Here is a 16,277-nt window from a genome sequence, read left to right on the forward strand (position 1 = left end):
GCCTCTATCATGTTGGCGACATCACCTTGGAGGTCATGCATGATGTCTACACAAACGTTTAGCTGTACGAAGATCAGCTTAACAGCAGCAGAAGGGACAGTGGGTAATGCATTGTCTGTGATCGCCATTCCCGTTTTATACATAATCCACGGCCTGGTGAATGCCGACCATTTGTCTGGATCACATCCTGCGGCTATAGTTGGATGTCCAACTTCAACGTGTGGACACCGTAGAACTGACATTATTGACGAAATTTCTTTTATTCAGCTTTTAGTTGAGTAACAATCATAAATGAGAATCAATCTCTTCCTGGTATTATATTTTAATGATAAGGATGACTGATACCTGAAACGTGTATACACAGTACATAAGTAAATGAATAGTTAGAAGTTAACGAAACTACAACGTTTTATAAAGACGTTATAACTGAATATTAAATTCTCCAAACATTTCTGATTGGTCAAAAAAGAGGTGTGTCAAAATAATAAACAAAATATAAATTCTAGAAATTCAGGATCTATCAACCTGGTTGGCTTTTAGCATCTTTTACACGTAAGCAAATTGTCTATTTATCTAGCGCTTAGTCGTCCGCATGAGGTAATTGTTTAATTCAAACGACTTAATGTCATATTGACCGACTTGTATCGGATCACCTATTAATTGACCAATGAAATGAGAGCTTTTATCGAACCACCTAGGTCGAGGTCAGGTGATAGACGTCCAAAACAAAAATATTTTGATGTGTCACACGACAATATAGAATTGACAAATGCACACATTTTCGGATTTTGAATAGGTATCGATTTGTTTCTTGTAGTATAAATAACATCGTGCGTTATGAAACGGTGCTTTATTCGAGTATGTTCAGTTGAAGTTAAACAAAATGTTGAATGAGTAATGGTGAGTGTATAAAATCAACTGTTACAACTTGCAGTGAGTTAGTGTTACTGAAGTGTCAAACTCGAACAAGGTAAGTTTTATGATTAGTTGCGGAGTAATTCCTTCTTTCTGTCTGGCAGTTTTTTATGAATGTATTAGACATTATTTCCTTACTGGTCTATCTATCTTCATGTACTGTCGAACCCTTGACAGGGACGTAGACATTTTTGTGCGCGTCAAGCCACAAAGATTGTTAGTAGAATTCAGGCCAAAATACAAATATAAAGGGAATGGAAACATTTGTAAGTAGTTTAAAAGGTTAAAAAGGGAGCAAGACAAATCGGCCTACTACCAAATCGGCCGCTAAGACATTTCGGCCCTGCCATTTCGTCCCCTTAATTAAAATGACTCAAGACGTTTCGGCCCCTTAGTGATTTTCAACAGAGACATTTCGGCCCCTTAATTTTATTTTATTTTTTATCTTGAGTATAAAGAAAAACATCGTAGGTCGTCTTATAAATGTAAATGAGATCTGTAAATAAGTTGTAAATAACATCTTTAAATTTACAAATAGACAAATATGCATGAAAAACATTGATATGACTGATATAAAAAATATAATTAAAATCTAAATAACTATTAACCCTGATTTTTAATATAAAATGTTAGAAAATCTAAGAAAGTTTATTTGTTATAACTGTTAATTATTAATTGATCATTAAAGACTTCAAAGAAAATGTGTCTTTGAACCATGCGTTCTTTACAAGGCAAACGGTAAGTGTTGTGGGTGTGAAAAAGACATTCAAAGACGTGTGAATGAATAATTGTCTTTAATTTTTTAATGTTATTTACAGTTGATTAAAGAAGATTTGAGTAATATAAACACCGTAAGTATATATATTAAATCGTTTCTAAAAGTGGGTACCATTTGTTTTAAACGTGTTGCTGTGCTACTGTTAAATTTTCGTGTATTGGACATTATTAACGCGTTGTTGTTCTACTTTTATTTTATTGTGTAATGGAATTTTGTTAAAAATTGTAATGTCTGATTCGGATTTTTGTATTGAGTGAGATAAGGTTGTGAGACCGTTAGCAGCATCGAGTCTGCGATACAAGTAGGTGCAAGTAATATGTTTTATAGACACAATAAAACGTATATAAATGTATAACACTATCCAGGCATGGCTATGTTTACCGCTAAGTACTCCCATAACTTATGTAATTTAGATTAAAATGCACATACCGCCAAAGGTATATCAAAGCTGTTTTCATTGACACTGGACTGGCTTTCGTGGTTTTTATTTTGCAATCATTTCTGATTACACGCGTGTCTGACTTGTGATTCCCTAGTATAATTTTTTTGCTATGTTTCTTTGTTATGTTTATTGTATCAAAAACGGTAGTGTTTAAACATAATTCTGTAGATCCTTAGGACATACGCGATGTACATATTCTTGTTTTTTTTGTGTTGTATGTACCTTGAGGTATGTATAACACCGAAATCATTACCTTTTCATATTATACCTTAATATCGATAACATTCTCACAATATTTTTTATCAAACTTATGATAGAATAGAACTTATGTTATTAAGCAAGGTTTTTAAAAATGCCTTTACGTTTCAACCATTAATTTGTTATGTATGTGGTATACTATTGCTCCAGAATAAATATAAATTATTATTTTTGACATTTAGTGCTTTATCTATACATAATTAGGAAATAATGTTTGTTTTTATAGATATGACTTGCAAACAAGTGACAACTTGATAGTTCTACAGATATTCTACAACAAATATGCATTTTAAAAAGAGTAAAACAATATATCCGTAATAAAATAATAATATTCTGTTTGAGGTGCGAAGAGATAATTGGTATTATTCTGTAAGTGTGAGAATAAGCGGTTGGGAAAGTCGGAACAAACCGTGTACACCTATTTATAAGCTTGTAAACACAAAGTGTAATAATTCCAACGCCTGATACCCCTGTGGAATGTGACAATTCGCCATAAGACCGTCTGTCTAAAAACACCTTTTAAGCCAGTATGGTTTTGCATACGTATTCAATATAAGATTAATAATAGTTTTTTTTCATCCTTACCTGATTTAAAATATAAATTCATAAAATGTATAACTTATGTCTTACCATGTGTTTGTTTATTTATTATTAAATTGTAGTTAATAAGAAGATGTACTGTATACTAGTTCTTATAAAAAAATCTGTTTTCTTCTTTTCATAAAGCATTATCCATCAATTCAGATGTTTCGCAGTTCGCCACTGCGGACTCGTTCCTTGATGAAACTTCAAATGAAGTATCCGCTCTAGACGCCAGGATCATGGATGAGTGGGACTCATACGCTTCGCATAATGTCACCTGCGAGGAGTTCCTGAAAAATGTTGGTGCCATCTACGGCGGTCGATAGGTGTTTGGTCAAGACTGATGTTAGACAATGGACATGTCATTATACATAATATTAGCAACATAGTTATGTATAATATTTAAAGATTATTTAAAAAAAAATGAAGTTTAATTTTTTTTTCTTTAACTCTATTTCGTTTTATAAAAATATGAATAAATCTTTACATGTTTTTAAGTGTACAGATATTTTCTTTAAATCTATTTTTATCTATACCTTTGTATGTATGTATATAGCTTTGTCTATTAAAATAAAAAAATTAAATTACATGTTTTTTACTTATATTTAGAAATAAAAAATAAAATATAAATAAGGGCCGAAACGTCTCAGTAATCAGGGGCCGAAATGTCTACGGGATGGGGACGATTTGGTAAGGGGCTGAAAAGGTAACCGTTTGAGCTAGGGGCCGATTTGGTAAGGGGCCGATTTGTCTGGTAGCCGTTAAAAATAGGAGTGAAGAACAGGTTATGGTGAACTGTGTTCAATGGAGCTGACAGCAGCATTGAACTGTTCGAGGGTTTGAAGAAGAGGTACATCTGGGGGGAGATTATTCTATAGTACTATGGACCTGGGGAAGAAGGAGTACTTGTAGTAGTCAGTTGTGGCAGAGATTAACCTATATGATAATGGATGGTAATGGCGGGATTGTCTAGTAAGAGGGATGAGGAAATCTTGAATGGGGATTGCCACCAACCGGTTAGTAATTTTGTACATGAGGGACAATCTGGAGTCAATGCGCCGGAGATCTAGGCGGCGCCATTTTAGAGTGTGTAGCATGTCAGTGACACTGAAGGTGCGGCCAAAGTCAGCCATCGCCCAACGCGCTGCCCTCCTCTGGACTGCTTCTATTTGGTCTATTTGAGTTTGAGTGTAAGGGGACCAGACTTCGGAGCTATATTCCAGCTGGGGTCTGACAAGGGTCTGGTATGCCATGGACTTAAGGGGTATGGAGTTGACCTTTATGTTCCTGCGAAGGAAACCTAGAGTTTGATTTGCCTTTTCTGTTGACCTATTTATCTGGGTGTCCCACGATTGATCATTTGAGATATCCACTGCGAGGTATTTTGCTGAGGTGACAGATTCCAAGAGTGTATTGTGTAGATAGTATTGTGAGGGGATAGGATGTTTCCTTCTTGAGACGTAGATAACTTGACACTTTGAGGGATTGAATTCCATATCCCAGTCCAACTCCCACTTTTCTAGCGTCTTAAGATCATTTTGTAGGGTATAGGACTGTTTGACTGAGGTAAGTGACATGTATATTGCAGTGTCATCTGCAAATAGACATTACTGGTACATTATAGTGTAATTAATGTTATTAAATATGATAAATTGATGATTATTAAATGCCTCAGGATTTATCTCCCACTATGTTAGGTTCATGGTTTTAGAAATTATCATAAAAAAGTCGTATTACAGTGCTCCTGTTAGGCCTTGATAGCCCTGCTGTCCTTTTCTGGCTCCAGCTGCGGCTTTAAAATGAGATAGTATAATAAAGATAAGATCAGATTTATTTTTAGTAGGCAAGATAGCAACAAGTACAACACATGCTTGTGTGAGCTTTTGCACTGATGCCTTTTTACTATGCTCTGACAGGTGTCCCCTTTTGTTTGACAGGGCTGTGTTTAATGATAATGAACTATATTTGATGTTAAATGGACATATTGTTTAGTCAATCAGAAATAAGTTTAAAATAATAAATATACATAATCTTGACACTTAAGTTAAGAATACAGCTGTAAAATTGGCAAAACAATAAATAAGTATTCTTTTAAATCTTTTTTCAGAGGATGACATCTACTTTTGGTAAAGCTGTTATTTGTCATGCTGCCAGAAGACAGTGGAGCTACTACTGTCCAGTATGTAGACATTTGTTCACAACTGTCGGCAGAAAGCATCGAAATGCTGTCCATAAGGCTCTCAAATCAAAAAAGCATCATCAAATGGGTGGGCCTGAAAACAGTGATGGTCACTGGCACAGGATTCGGAGTGGAGTCACAAGCACTGTGTCTGGACTAAGATTAAGTGTTGGTAACTTGTCTAGAAGAATGAGAATGGCAAATACCCCAGCAGTTGCAGTTAATTCAATTGATGATAGAGTGCAGGGCAGTGCTAATGTTGAAGAGGCTTTGGAAATGCAAAAACAGTTCGAGAATGAAAATAATCAAGGGGCAAATGTAGAAGGTGAACAAAGTGTGAAAGATCATGTACATGGTGTCAAGCGTCATTCTGAAAAAGTGAGGCAGAGTATTAAACATAACAAAGAAGAAGAAGAGCATGTAATACCTGAATGGGCTTTGAGAATTCTTGAATCTTCGGAACTAAATATAGATGATGAGCACTTTCATAAATATTTTCAAACATCAAATTCAAAACAGAGTGACAGTGGTCAAAACAAAAATATTTCCAAGGCAGATGAAGGTGGAAGAAATCTGTCGGAAAGACTTAAAGAAAGAATGTCTTACTTCAGCAGAGCGAAGGAAGGCCCTCGTGGAAAAGATACAGATAGTGTTAATGCAAATGCATTGGCCAAAGACCCACCTGTTGAAATCAAAATAGAAATCATACAGGAAAATGCAGAATCTGATACAAAAATACCATCAAGTACTCCATCTACCATAAGATTGACTGCAAGGTTCAAGGAAAGTATGGCTAGTTTTGCCAAGAAAGGATCATCAAGAGTACCTGTAGTCACAGTAGAAGCAGAATCTGATGAAGCAAAGATGGTGAAACTGAAAGAACCCAGTCCAAACAAGACTGCTAAAGACCAAGTGGAACAGACATATTTCCAGTATGTATGGAGCCTCCCACAAAATATTCAGAACAGTTTGGGGTTTTCAAAGGCAGCCCCACCAGTGGTAGAGGAGAATGAAATTGCAAAAAGGCTAATGGAAGAATTAAAGTCAGATACAAAGATCAAGCAGAGAACAAGCAGTTTATGTGATAATCTAGTCAAGGCTCAGTCCAATTTGTCCAAGAGGAAACGCCTGGATGAGCTCTGCAATCACCTTCTTCACTTCCCTCAGTTTCGACACATAGCTGCACAGGTAGGTTTTAATGGAAGGTCACAGTTGGTATGACTTAAACGAAATATACTGATCATTCTGAACTTGACTTACTCATTATCGGCGTTTCTGGACTTGTTGAACTTGTGTCACTCTTAATTCAAAATTCTTAGTCATACACTTGTGAGATCTTACAGTTGTGGAACTTACTATTTTGATGCACATTTATGGAGAATGGACTAAAGAATGGCCCTTGTGTTTATAGTGAAAGATGCAGCATATGCAGGGATCCGTGTCCTATATTGTCACATTTCTAGTTTTTTTTCAATAATTGATTAAACATAAATTTGTAGAATAAATCATGCTCACCTTTTGTTTTCATTTTAGCACGGAGTTCTACGTGTTCTTATGAAGATGCGGGAGAGCAGTGAGAGTCCGGAATTGGTTGGCCGAGCTAATGAGACGCTGGCTCTGATTGGTCATGTCAACCCACCAAGGGGGCGTGGCATGAAAATGATCTCTTTTGATGGAGGTGGCACAAGGTATTAGATAGATAAAAAATCTTCTTATGAAATCAAGGGAATTTCCATTTACATGTAACATTACAATTAACACTTCTCAGTTTTGGCGATTGTTTCAAAGAGAACCATTTTCGGTGATTTTGCACATTTTCCAAAAAGAGAAGTTATATAACTTGCATTTTGTGTATTGATATAATAAAAAAAGTTACGCTTTTTATATAATCTTCATTTTGGTAATTTTTCACTATTCTTATGAGAATGATAAGCCCTTATTTTTTCACAATGTCATGCACTTGTAAGTTATATGTACATATTGTTACTATGGTACTCACTTGCATACTTAGATACATCATGAATATTTCTATGGCTGATAAATAGAATAAGAATTTTTCGAGTTGTTAAGGTTTTGATGTTAATTCTTTCAATTACCATACAATCACTAAATATGTGTGTGCCTATCGCATCTTACATGAATTATGGTTCTTGTTACACAGAGGTCTGATTGCCATAGAGATGCTGTTAAGACTAGAGCAGCAGTCAGGCCGGCCAGTCCACAAGTTGTTTGACATGGTTATAGGTATGTTCACATTATTTTTATACTTTTTTATGCCCCCCTTCGAAGAAGAGGGGTATATTGCTTTGCACATGTCGGTCAGTCGGTACGTCGGTAGACCAAAGCTTGTCCGAGTGATAACTCAACAATTCCTGGATGTATGGTCATCAAACTTGACATGAAGGTTGGGCCTGACCAGTAGATGACCCCTATTGATTTTGGGGCTAATCGGGTCAAAAGTCAAGGTCACAGTGACCTTTAATGGTAAAATAATTTTAAAGCTTGTCCGAGTGATAACTCAACAATACCTAGACCTATGGTCATCAAACTTGATATGGAAGTTGGGCCTGACCAGTAGATGACCCCTATTGATTTTGGGGCTCATCGGGTCAAAGGTCAAGGTCACAGTGACCTGTAATGGTAAAATAATTTTAAAGCTTGTCCGAGTGATAACTCAACAATACCTAGACCTAAGGTCATCAAACTTGATATGGAAGTTGGGCCTGACCAGAAGATCACCCCTATTGTTTTTGGGGGTCATCGGGCCAAAGGTCACAGTGACCTGGAATGGTAAAAGTTTGTCCGTGTGATAACTCGACAATGCCTGCACCCATGGCCCTCATACTTGACTTTGAGGTTCGGGCTGACCAGTTGATGACCCCTATTGTTTTTGGGGGTCATCGGGCCAAAGGTCATGGTCACAGTGACCTTGAATGGTAAAAGGTTGTCCGTGTGATAACTCGACAATGCCTGCACCCATGGCCCTCAAACTTGACTTGCAAGTTGGGCCTGACCAGTAGATGACCCCTTCTATTTTTGGGGATCATCGGGCCAAAGGTCAAGGTCACAGTGACCTTGAATAGTAAAAGGTTGTCCGTGTGATAACTCGACAATTCCTGCACCCATGGCCCTCAAACTTGACTTGGAGGTTGGGCCTGACCACTAGATGGCCCCTATAGATTTTGGGGGTCATTGTGCCAAAGGTCAAGGTCACAGTGACCTTGAATGATAAAAGGTTGTCCGAGTGATAACTCAACAATGCCTACACCCATGGCCCTCAAACTTGACTTGGAGGTTGGGCCCGCCAGTAGATGACCCATATTGATTTTAGGGGTCAAAGGTCAAGGTCACAGTGACCTGAAAGCAAACATGACAATTCCTGGACCTATGGTCATCAAAATTGACATGAAGGTTGGGCCTGACCAGTAGATGACCCCTCTTGACTTTTGGGGTCATAAGGTCAAGGTCACAGTAACCATAAAAAAAGTTAACAAATCTTCTCCCAGTGATATCTCAACAATGCCTGAACCTATGATCATCAAACTTGACTTGGAAGTTGGGCCTGACCAGTAGATGACCCTTATTGAATTTAGGAGTCATCGGGTCAAAGGTCATGGTCACAGTGACCTTGAATGGTAAAAGGTTGTCCATGTGATAACTCGACAATGCCTGCACACATGGCCTTCAAACTTGACTTGGAGTTGCGTCTGACCTGTAGATGACCCCTTATGATTTTAGGGGTCATCGTGTCAAAGGTCAAGGTCACAGTGACCTTGAACAAAAAAAGATTGTCTGTGTAATAACTTGTCAATTCCTGCACCCATGACCCTCAAACTTGACATTTAGATTTTTGGTGACCAGCTGATGACTCCTATGGATTTTGAGGTCATAGAGTCAAAGGTCATGGTCATAACACACTCTATCCTCACACTTTGAATGGTCATAATCTTAAAACTGCCTCAACGGCATCCAATGTCAGTGACAAATCAGCTGTCATTTCGGCCCATGCATATTTCATTCAATTGTCCATATAATCCTAACAACATGGCACTCAGGGGGCATAATGTTTGACAAACATCTCTTGTTTATATTTGAAAGACATTTACTGTAAAAAGCAGACACGAATACCATTTACAGGGGTTGATACAAAATATAGATAACTTCAGGGTATTCAAGGAGCCTACATCACTCCCCGTGATACTTTTATTTCAAGAAATTAGTGTAGTGGTGGTATTTACACCAGTGATAGCTCTAGTCATTAGCTGTTTTACGGTAGCTTCGTATTCCCACATATATTTGTTATTTCCCCCCATACAGGAAGCAGCACTGGTGCCCTGCTAGCGGGGCTCATCTTCATGTTGCGGGTTCCCCTCGCTGACTGCAAGGCGATATACCTGGACAGGAGCAAGACCATCTTCTCCAAGTCCAGCTGGGCAAAGCAGATGAAAAACCTTGCACAGTTTGATGAAACTGTCTTTGAGGAAATCATTAAGTAAGTGGCTAATACACATGTATTTTATTATTACTACAATAATAATATCTGATTTAGAAGTTTTATTAATTTAACTGCTGTTATTGTATACCCAGGTAAGTGGCAAAATGTTCATACATCTGTTTGTATCCCTTCACAAATATCCATTTTACCATCATATGTAAATAAAACATGATTTTATGAGAATGTAATGATAGAAAGGCAACTGAGGCATTATAGTGGGTAATTCCTCGTCACTATGTTAATTATGTCTAGTATTATAATGCATATTTAATGCTTAATTTATCCTGCAGTTCTTTCCCAACAAAAAACATAACTGTATTGTTTGTGAAAACAATTTCTTAAAATTGTTTATAGTTAATGATCATTTATTACTTCAGGAAAGAAATTGGCGAGACATCACTTTCAGCATTGGCAAGGAACCCTGATCTTCCCAAGGTATATAAGCTTGCTTTTTAAATTGCTTAGCTTGCCACTGATCTAGGATGATTTAAGATTAAAAAGACAATAGAAACTAAATTGGATCCATGGGGTAAATTCTTCTCTAAGAAAATCTCAATATCAATATTCCCTACAAAACAAGGTTTAGGAGAGCTTTTCAGTCAGCTGGCCAATTCTGTTGATTTTGTCAGTACAAAAACTCGCAGGACGATGGCTTGGATAATTTTTGGTACTCTAATTCCTCCATCAAAAACAGCCTTTACAGAGTTATTTTGTCAGTACAATAACTCGCAGGACAATTAATTTAGGTAATTTTTGGTAATCTTATTCCTCCATCAAATACAGCCTTTTCAGAGTTATGCCCCTTTAATATGAGTGAGCATGTATGTGGGTCTGTTGTTATTTATGATGTGCAGATAATACTTCATGATATTGTTAACGGGTTTAAATAATTTTTGCTACACATGTTTAACACCATTTAATACAGGTCAAGTTTGACTTTGTTAAAAACCACAGAGTAATGTCTGCTTTTTAACTTAGCTAAAAAAAGGTGTTCGGACAATATCACATGAAAGAATCAACAGATTTTAAATAATATTTGGTACACATGTTTTATAACAAACGACAGATAAATGTTGCCTTTGGTTACAATCTCCCAACATTTGAGGGAGTTATAATCCGTTTTCAAATTCTTGTACCTGGGTTTATTATGCCCCCCTTCGAAAAAGAGGGGTATATTGCTTTGCAAATGTCGGTCGGTTGGTCGGTCGGTCGGTCCGTACGTCCGTCGGTAGACCAAAGCTTGTCCGAGTGATAACTCAACAATTCCTGGACGTATGGTCATCAAACTTGACATGAAGGTTGGGCCTGACCAGAAGATGACCCCTATTGATTTTAGGGCTCATCGGATCAAAGGTCAAGGTCAGAGTGACCTTTAATGGTAAAATTATTTTAAAGCTTGTCCGAGTGATAAGTCAACAATGCCTAGACCTATGGTCATCAAACTTGATATGGAAGTTGGGCCTGACCAGTAAATTACCCTAATGTTTTGGGGTCATCCGTTCAAAGGACAAGGTAACAGTGACCGTGAATGCTAACGGGTTGTCCGAGTAATAACAGGACAATGCCTGCACCCATGGCCCCCAAACTTGACTTGGAGGTTGGGCCTGCCCAGTAGATGACCCCTATTGATTTTAGGGCTCATTGGGCCAAAGGTCAAGGTCACAGTGACCTTGAATGATAAAAGGTTGAAAGCAAACTCGACAATTTCTGGACCTATGGTCCTTAAACTTGATATGAAAGTTGGGCCTGACCAGTAGATGACCCCTAATGACTTTGGGGTCATCAGGCCAAAGGTCAAAGTCACATTAATCTGAATGCGAAAATGTTGTTTGAGTGATAACTCGACAATGCCTGCACCCATGGCCCTCAAACTTGACTTGGGGTTGCGTCCGACCTGTAGATGACCCCTTATGATTTTAGGGGTCATCGGGTCAAAGGTCAAGGTCACAGTGACCTTGAACGAAAAAAGCTTGTCTTGACCTATGGATTTTGAGGTCATAGAGTCAATGGTCATGGTCATAACACACTTTATCCACACACTTTGATTGGTCAAAATCTTAAAACTGCCTCAAGGGCATCCAATGTCAGTGACAAAATCAGCTGTCATTTCGGTCCATGCATATTTCATTCAATTGTCCATATAATCCTGACAACATGGCGCTCAGGGGGGGGGGGGGGGGGGGCATAATGTTTGACAAACATCTCTTGTTTCCAAATGGAATAATTAACCATTTCTGTATCTAGGCGGTGTGTGGGAGTATTCGTCATTCCCTTGTCAACTATAGTTTTACATTGATTATAACAATGTTAAATGTGCTTATATTTTATTTTTAGGCAATACAAGTGTAAAACATGATTACGGTAAAAGTCTCTTTAGTAGCGCATAGGCAAAAAGACCTTTCTAGCTTACTGTGATATTTTGTGGACACATCACATAAGACATATTCTTTTTTGTTAACAGCTTGCTTTGACCTCAACTTTGGGCAATTTTGACAAGTGGCAGCGATTTATGTTCCGCTCATACAACCTACCTGTGGGGATGGTTTCTGACCACCAGGGCACCTGCAATGCGCGTGCTTGGGAGGCCATTCGGGCATCTGGGGCTGCTCCACTGTACTTTAAGGAGTTTCGTCTTGGCAACCATGTCTTTCTGGTATGTGTAACCAGAAAAATTGTGTTTTGACTTATTTGTTGAGTATTACAAATTTTTTCAGGGTACTTTCATAAAACTCTATAATTCTCATAGTAATACTGATACTTAGATATAAGTTATAAGGATGTTTTTGTAGGGTAAAATACTAGTCAAGGTTCTCTGTTACAATAATATCATAATAATCAAAGTCAGTACCCCTTTCTACAGGCGTCGTCACATATGTCCTCTACACCAGATCTTTTAAAATAAGATTTCCCTATTGATCAAACTTTTTTCAAAAAAATTACATCAGTAACTGTTATTCATTGAGAATAACCCCTTAGAGAAAATAAACACTGATAATTCATAATTGTAGAGGTTTTTATGTTTTTTTTATAGGATGGTGGTCTCCTAGACAACAACCCCACCCATCTTGGTATCCATGAATGCAAGTTGCTGTGGCCCAACGAAAAGTTCCAGTGTATTGTCTCTCTTGGCAACGGGCGTTATGACCCCTACCAGCAAAAGAACGGTCCTGGAACCAGTGCTTGGGCAACAATGAGTGGGCTCCCTCGGGGATTTATCGAGAGCGCTACTGATACAGAAAGTAAGGGGCTGTCATTTTCATTCCTGTATGGTTGGCATATTGGAAGGAGTCATATTTTTCCAAAGAAAACGGTCCGTAGTTTCATTGTATTAATATGCTAATATGCTTATTGCTTAGATGCCTTGGTAACATGTTACATTATAATAGAACTTCATAGACCTATACATGTTTCAGCTGTCCACCAGATCTTGAAGGACACGACCAAAGCAGGCAGCTACTACCGACTGTGTCCCTATCTATCTGAAGATTACAACTTGGCAGAGGTCAAACCTGACAAGATTCGAGACATGCTGCAGGAGACCAACAACTACCTCGACCGGAATGAAGCTTACATGCAGACAATTGTTTCCAAGCTTCTGGAGGATAGGCATCCACATCAGAAGATGCTTGACAAAGCTTCAGTCTTCTGGAACACCCATGATTATTCCAATCCTTGGAAGACATCTTACAAGCACCTTACAAAGCTTGCCAGATGAATGTTTTTCAGGTTAAGTTAGTGGAGAACCCTGTTCTCCAAATGTCAAAGAAACAGTATTTTGGCATAATTGAACAAAAACACATCTGTTGCTCGCACCATGATGTAACACTATCACATTGATTTCTGTTCTTTAGCCATTATGTTTTGTCTTCAGTCAATTTTTTAGGGAATTACAATACCAAAAAAGCAGTATTTTCATACAAAAGGTTTAATAACTAGTGTAGATAAAAAACTGTAACACTGTTTTTATAATAAGTATTTGGAGGTATAGGTTTTTATATTTTGTATATTATTAAGAGCAAATGTGGTCATTACTATGTTTGTGTAGGTATACATATTACATAATTATAATTATCTTGAATAGAAATAGGAGAGAAAAAATAACCCTTGAATTTATTTTTTTACACTGTGAACGAAATGTTATTCTTTTATGCTTTTTCGATGAAATATTTACTTTAATCAGTTAAATAACAACTGTTGCAGTGAAAATATTGATTTGATAAAAATTAAAGAGTTTCAAGTGGAGGTATTCTTTGTGTGCTACCTAAATATGTTTGTCTTTAAGATGGAAACTTGTAACACTGCAGTGAAAATCAGGGGCTCAACACTATGAGCGCATAAAACATTGATCGATTAGTACCGACGCTGATTGATTGCTTAATACCAGATTGATTATCACCATGTGGCACTATTCTCTAAAAATATAATGTACAGTAGAATATTGGAATTAATAATAAGTCTTTTATCTTGTGTTTAACTAAAAATTTAGAGCTTAAACAGAACTTTTAATATTATTTTTGCTTAAGACATTGTTCTTGTGTGCATTTATTCTTAGGTACAGCTTAAGATATTATTATGGTGTGTTTTTATTGAGGTATAGTAATTAACATGTGTTATTCATTTGAGTCATCTAGCCACATGAGCATTAAAGGAAAACAGACATTAATTATGTTCCCTTTAACGTAGAGTCACCCAAAAATCATCAACAGACTCTGAAGGGGCTGTTTGTATGAAGTACTAGGCCACTTAACTGTAAAGTTTTGTAGTCTTTGGAATTCATGCATGAATACATTTATCAATTTTGATTTCAAATGCTTAAAACAAGGTAGAATACTACAGATTTTATTTACTGATGCAAGATCATGCTAGAAAATACAGAACATGGGTTTTTATCTTTGGAAACCACATGCTACATGTATGTATTGTTGATACATATGTTGATGTACAAAAACACATGTAGGTGGATGTTGTTGTTGCTGTTGTTGCAAAAAAATCATGTTAAAAAGTACATACAAATTTGTCCGACATGTTATTATGCATTTTTGAATCCTAGCGTATTTTAACTTTAAAAATATTTTTTAATCTTAACTCTAAAAACTAAATCATTAACAAGGAGAACATGTTACCAGTGTTCATTTTTAATGTTTACATGTTCTTTGTGTTGTTAAGTGTAAGCCTATGCATTTGAGTGCTACAATCAATCCATATATTTTCGAAAAAGCTTTTTATTTGTCATTGACATTACTTAGTGCATTCGTGTATTTTGTTTATTTTATTGATTGGTCAGATTTCCCTTCTTGTTCTTGTATAATTGTATGATGTAGTTGTACCATTGTTATATTTGCTTACTGGTTGTGAGTAAAAATATTCTGAAGGATAAACCATACATTGAAAGACAAAGGATTTCAAAAAAACACAACAATGCCAATTATGTCTGGTTGTTTGAAAAAACGTGTTGTAATTTTTGACTTTATACTTGACAAGTTGATGTTAAAAAAACAGAAGAAACAATTCTTAGTACACATTTGTAAATTAACTAAATGTAGAATACCTGTATGTTGCATAATGTTTTATTTGTTTTAATTTATGTGTGTAACCCTGTGCAACTGTAGGACTATTTAATCCTTGGAATACATGTAAAGATTGCTTTTAAATAGGTTCATTTTGCTTTTTTATTATTGTTAATGAGTCATTATATGATTAGACATGAATACATATTAAATAAGACTGTAAGTGTTTTGTTATACTTACCTGAGTTTATTTTGAAGTGACCAACAAATGCTAATAAGTCCCTTATTTTGTGCACATCATACAGGAAAATATTGTCTGATATTGGCTAAGTACAGAAGAAAAAGAACATCACAAGTCCAGTGACCAGGCACTTGGTGTTCTTGCATAACAAACACAATAAGTGCAGTGTAGTTCACATCAGTTTCAATCCATATGAGGGTTACCATCTGCCGGAAGAAGTGCAGTTTACATCAATTTCAATCAATACTGGGGTTTACACCTGCAAGTTGAAGTGCAATTCACATCAGTATTATATCATTATTCCATATTGGGGTTACCACCTGCAGGTTGAAGCACAGTTCACCTCAGTTTCAATCCATATTAGGGTTACCACCTGCAGGCTGTTGGACATTTCACATCAGATTTAATCCATAGTGGGGTTAATACCTGCAGGTTGAAGCGCACTTTACTTCATTTTCACTCCATATGAGGGTTACCATCTGCAGGAAGAAGTGCAGTTCAAATCAGTTTCACTCCATATTGGGGTTACCACCTGCAGGCTGTTGGGCAGTTCACATCAGTTTTGAAACCATACTGGGGTTGAAGTGCAGTTCACATCAGTTTCACTCCATATTGGGGTTACCACCTGCAGGATGTTGGGCAGTTCACATCAGTTTCAATCCATAGTGGGGTTTCCACCTGCAGGTTGAAGTGCAGTTCACATCAGTTTTAATCCATATTTGGGTTACCATTTGCAAGTTGAAGTGCAATTCATATCAGTTTTACTCTATATTTGGGTTACCACCTGCAGGCTGTTTGGCAGTTCACATCAGTTTCAATCAATATTGGGGTCACCACCTGCAGGTTGAAGTGCAGTTCACACCAGTTTCAATCAATATTG

At 36.9% G+C, this 16,277-nt stretch overlaps 1 protein-coding gene across 4 annotated transcripts; it reads left to right on the forward strand.

Moving 5' to 3' along the window:
- The first annotated feature begins 426 nt into the window (after positions 1–426).
- On the forward strand, positions 427–15,373 carry LOC128217573 (calcium-independent phospholipase A2-gamma-like). 4 transcript variants are annotated; one of them, XM_052924793.1, is made up of 9 exons: positions 427–552; positions 5,083–6,342; positions 6,688–6,842; positions 7,316–7,398; positions 9,472–9,646; positions 10,027–10,084; positions 12,111–12,302; positions 12,681–12,888; positions 13,063–15,373. In XM_052924793.1, exons 2-9 carry the CDS (start codon positions 5,086–5,088, stop codon positions 13,362–13,364), a joined length of 2,430 nt encoding a protein of 809 aa, XP_052780753.1. In that variant the 5' UTR covers positions 427–552; positions 5,083–5,085; the 3' UTR covers positions 13,365–15,373. The 4 variants fall into 4 exon arrangements, with proteins under 4 accessions (XP_052780753.1, XP_052780752.1, XP_052780751.1 ...); XM_052924792.1 differs by lacking the exon at positions 427–552 and adding an exon at positions 683–796; XM_052924791.1 differs by lacking the exon at positions 427–552 and adding an exon at positions 705–970.
- The last annotated feature ends 904 nt before the right edge of the window (positions 15,374–16,277 follow it).

The sequence above is a fragment of the Mya arenaria genome, chromosome 14 (assembly GCF_026914265.1).
Source record: "Mya arenaria isolate MELC-2E11 chromosome 14, ASM2691426v1".
NCBI classification, from domain to species: domain Eukaryota; kingdom Metazoa; phylum Mollusca; class Bivalvia; order Myida; family Myidae; genus Mya; species Mya arenaria.

Bases quoted from the DNA above. Each gene is read 5' to 3' on its own strand.
- LOC128217573 (XM_052924790.1), top strand. The intron at 10,085-12,110 runs GTATATAAGCTT...TTTTGTTAACAG, and splicing joins GGAACCCTGATCTTCCCAAG to CTTGCTTTGACCTCAACTTT. The intron at 12,889-13,062 runs GTAAGGGGCTGT...TACATGTTTCAG, and splicing joins GAGCGCTACTGATACAGAAA to CTGTCCACCAGATCTTGAAG.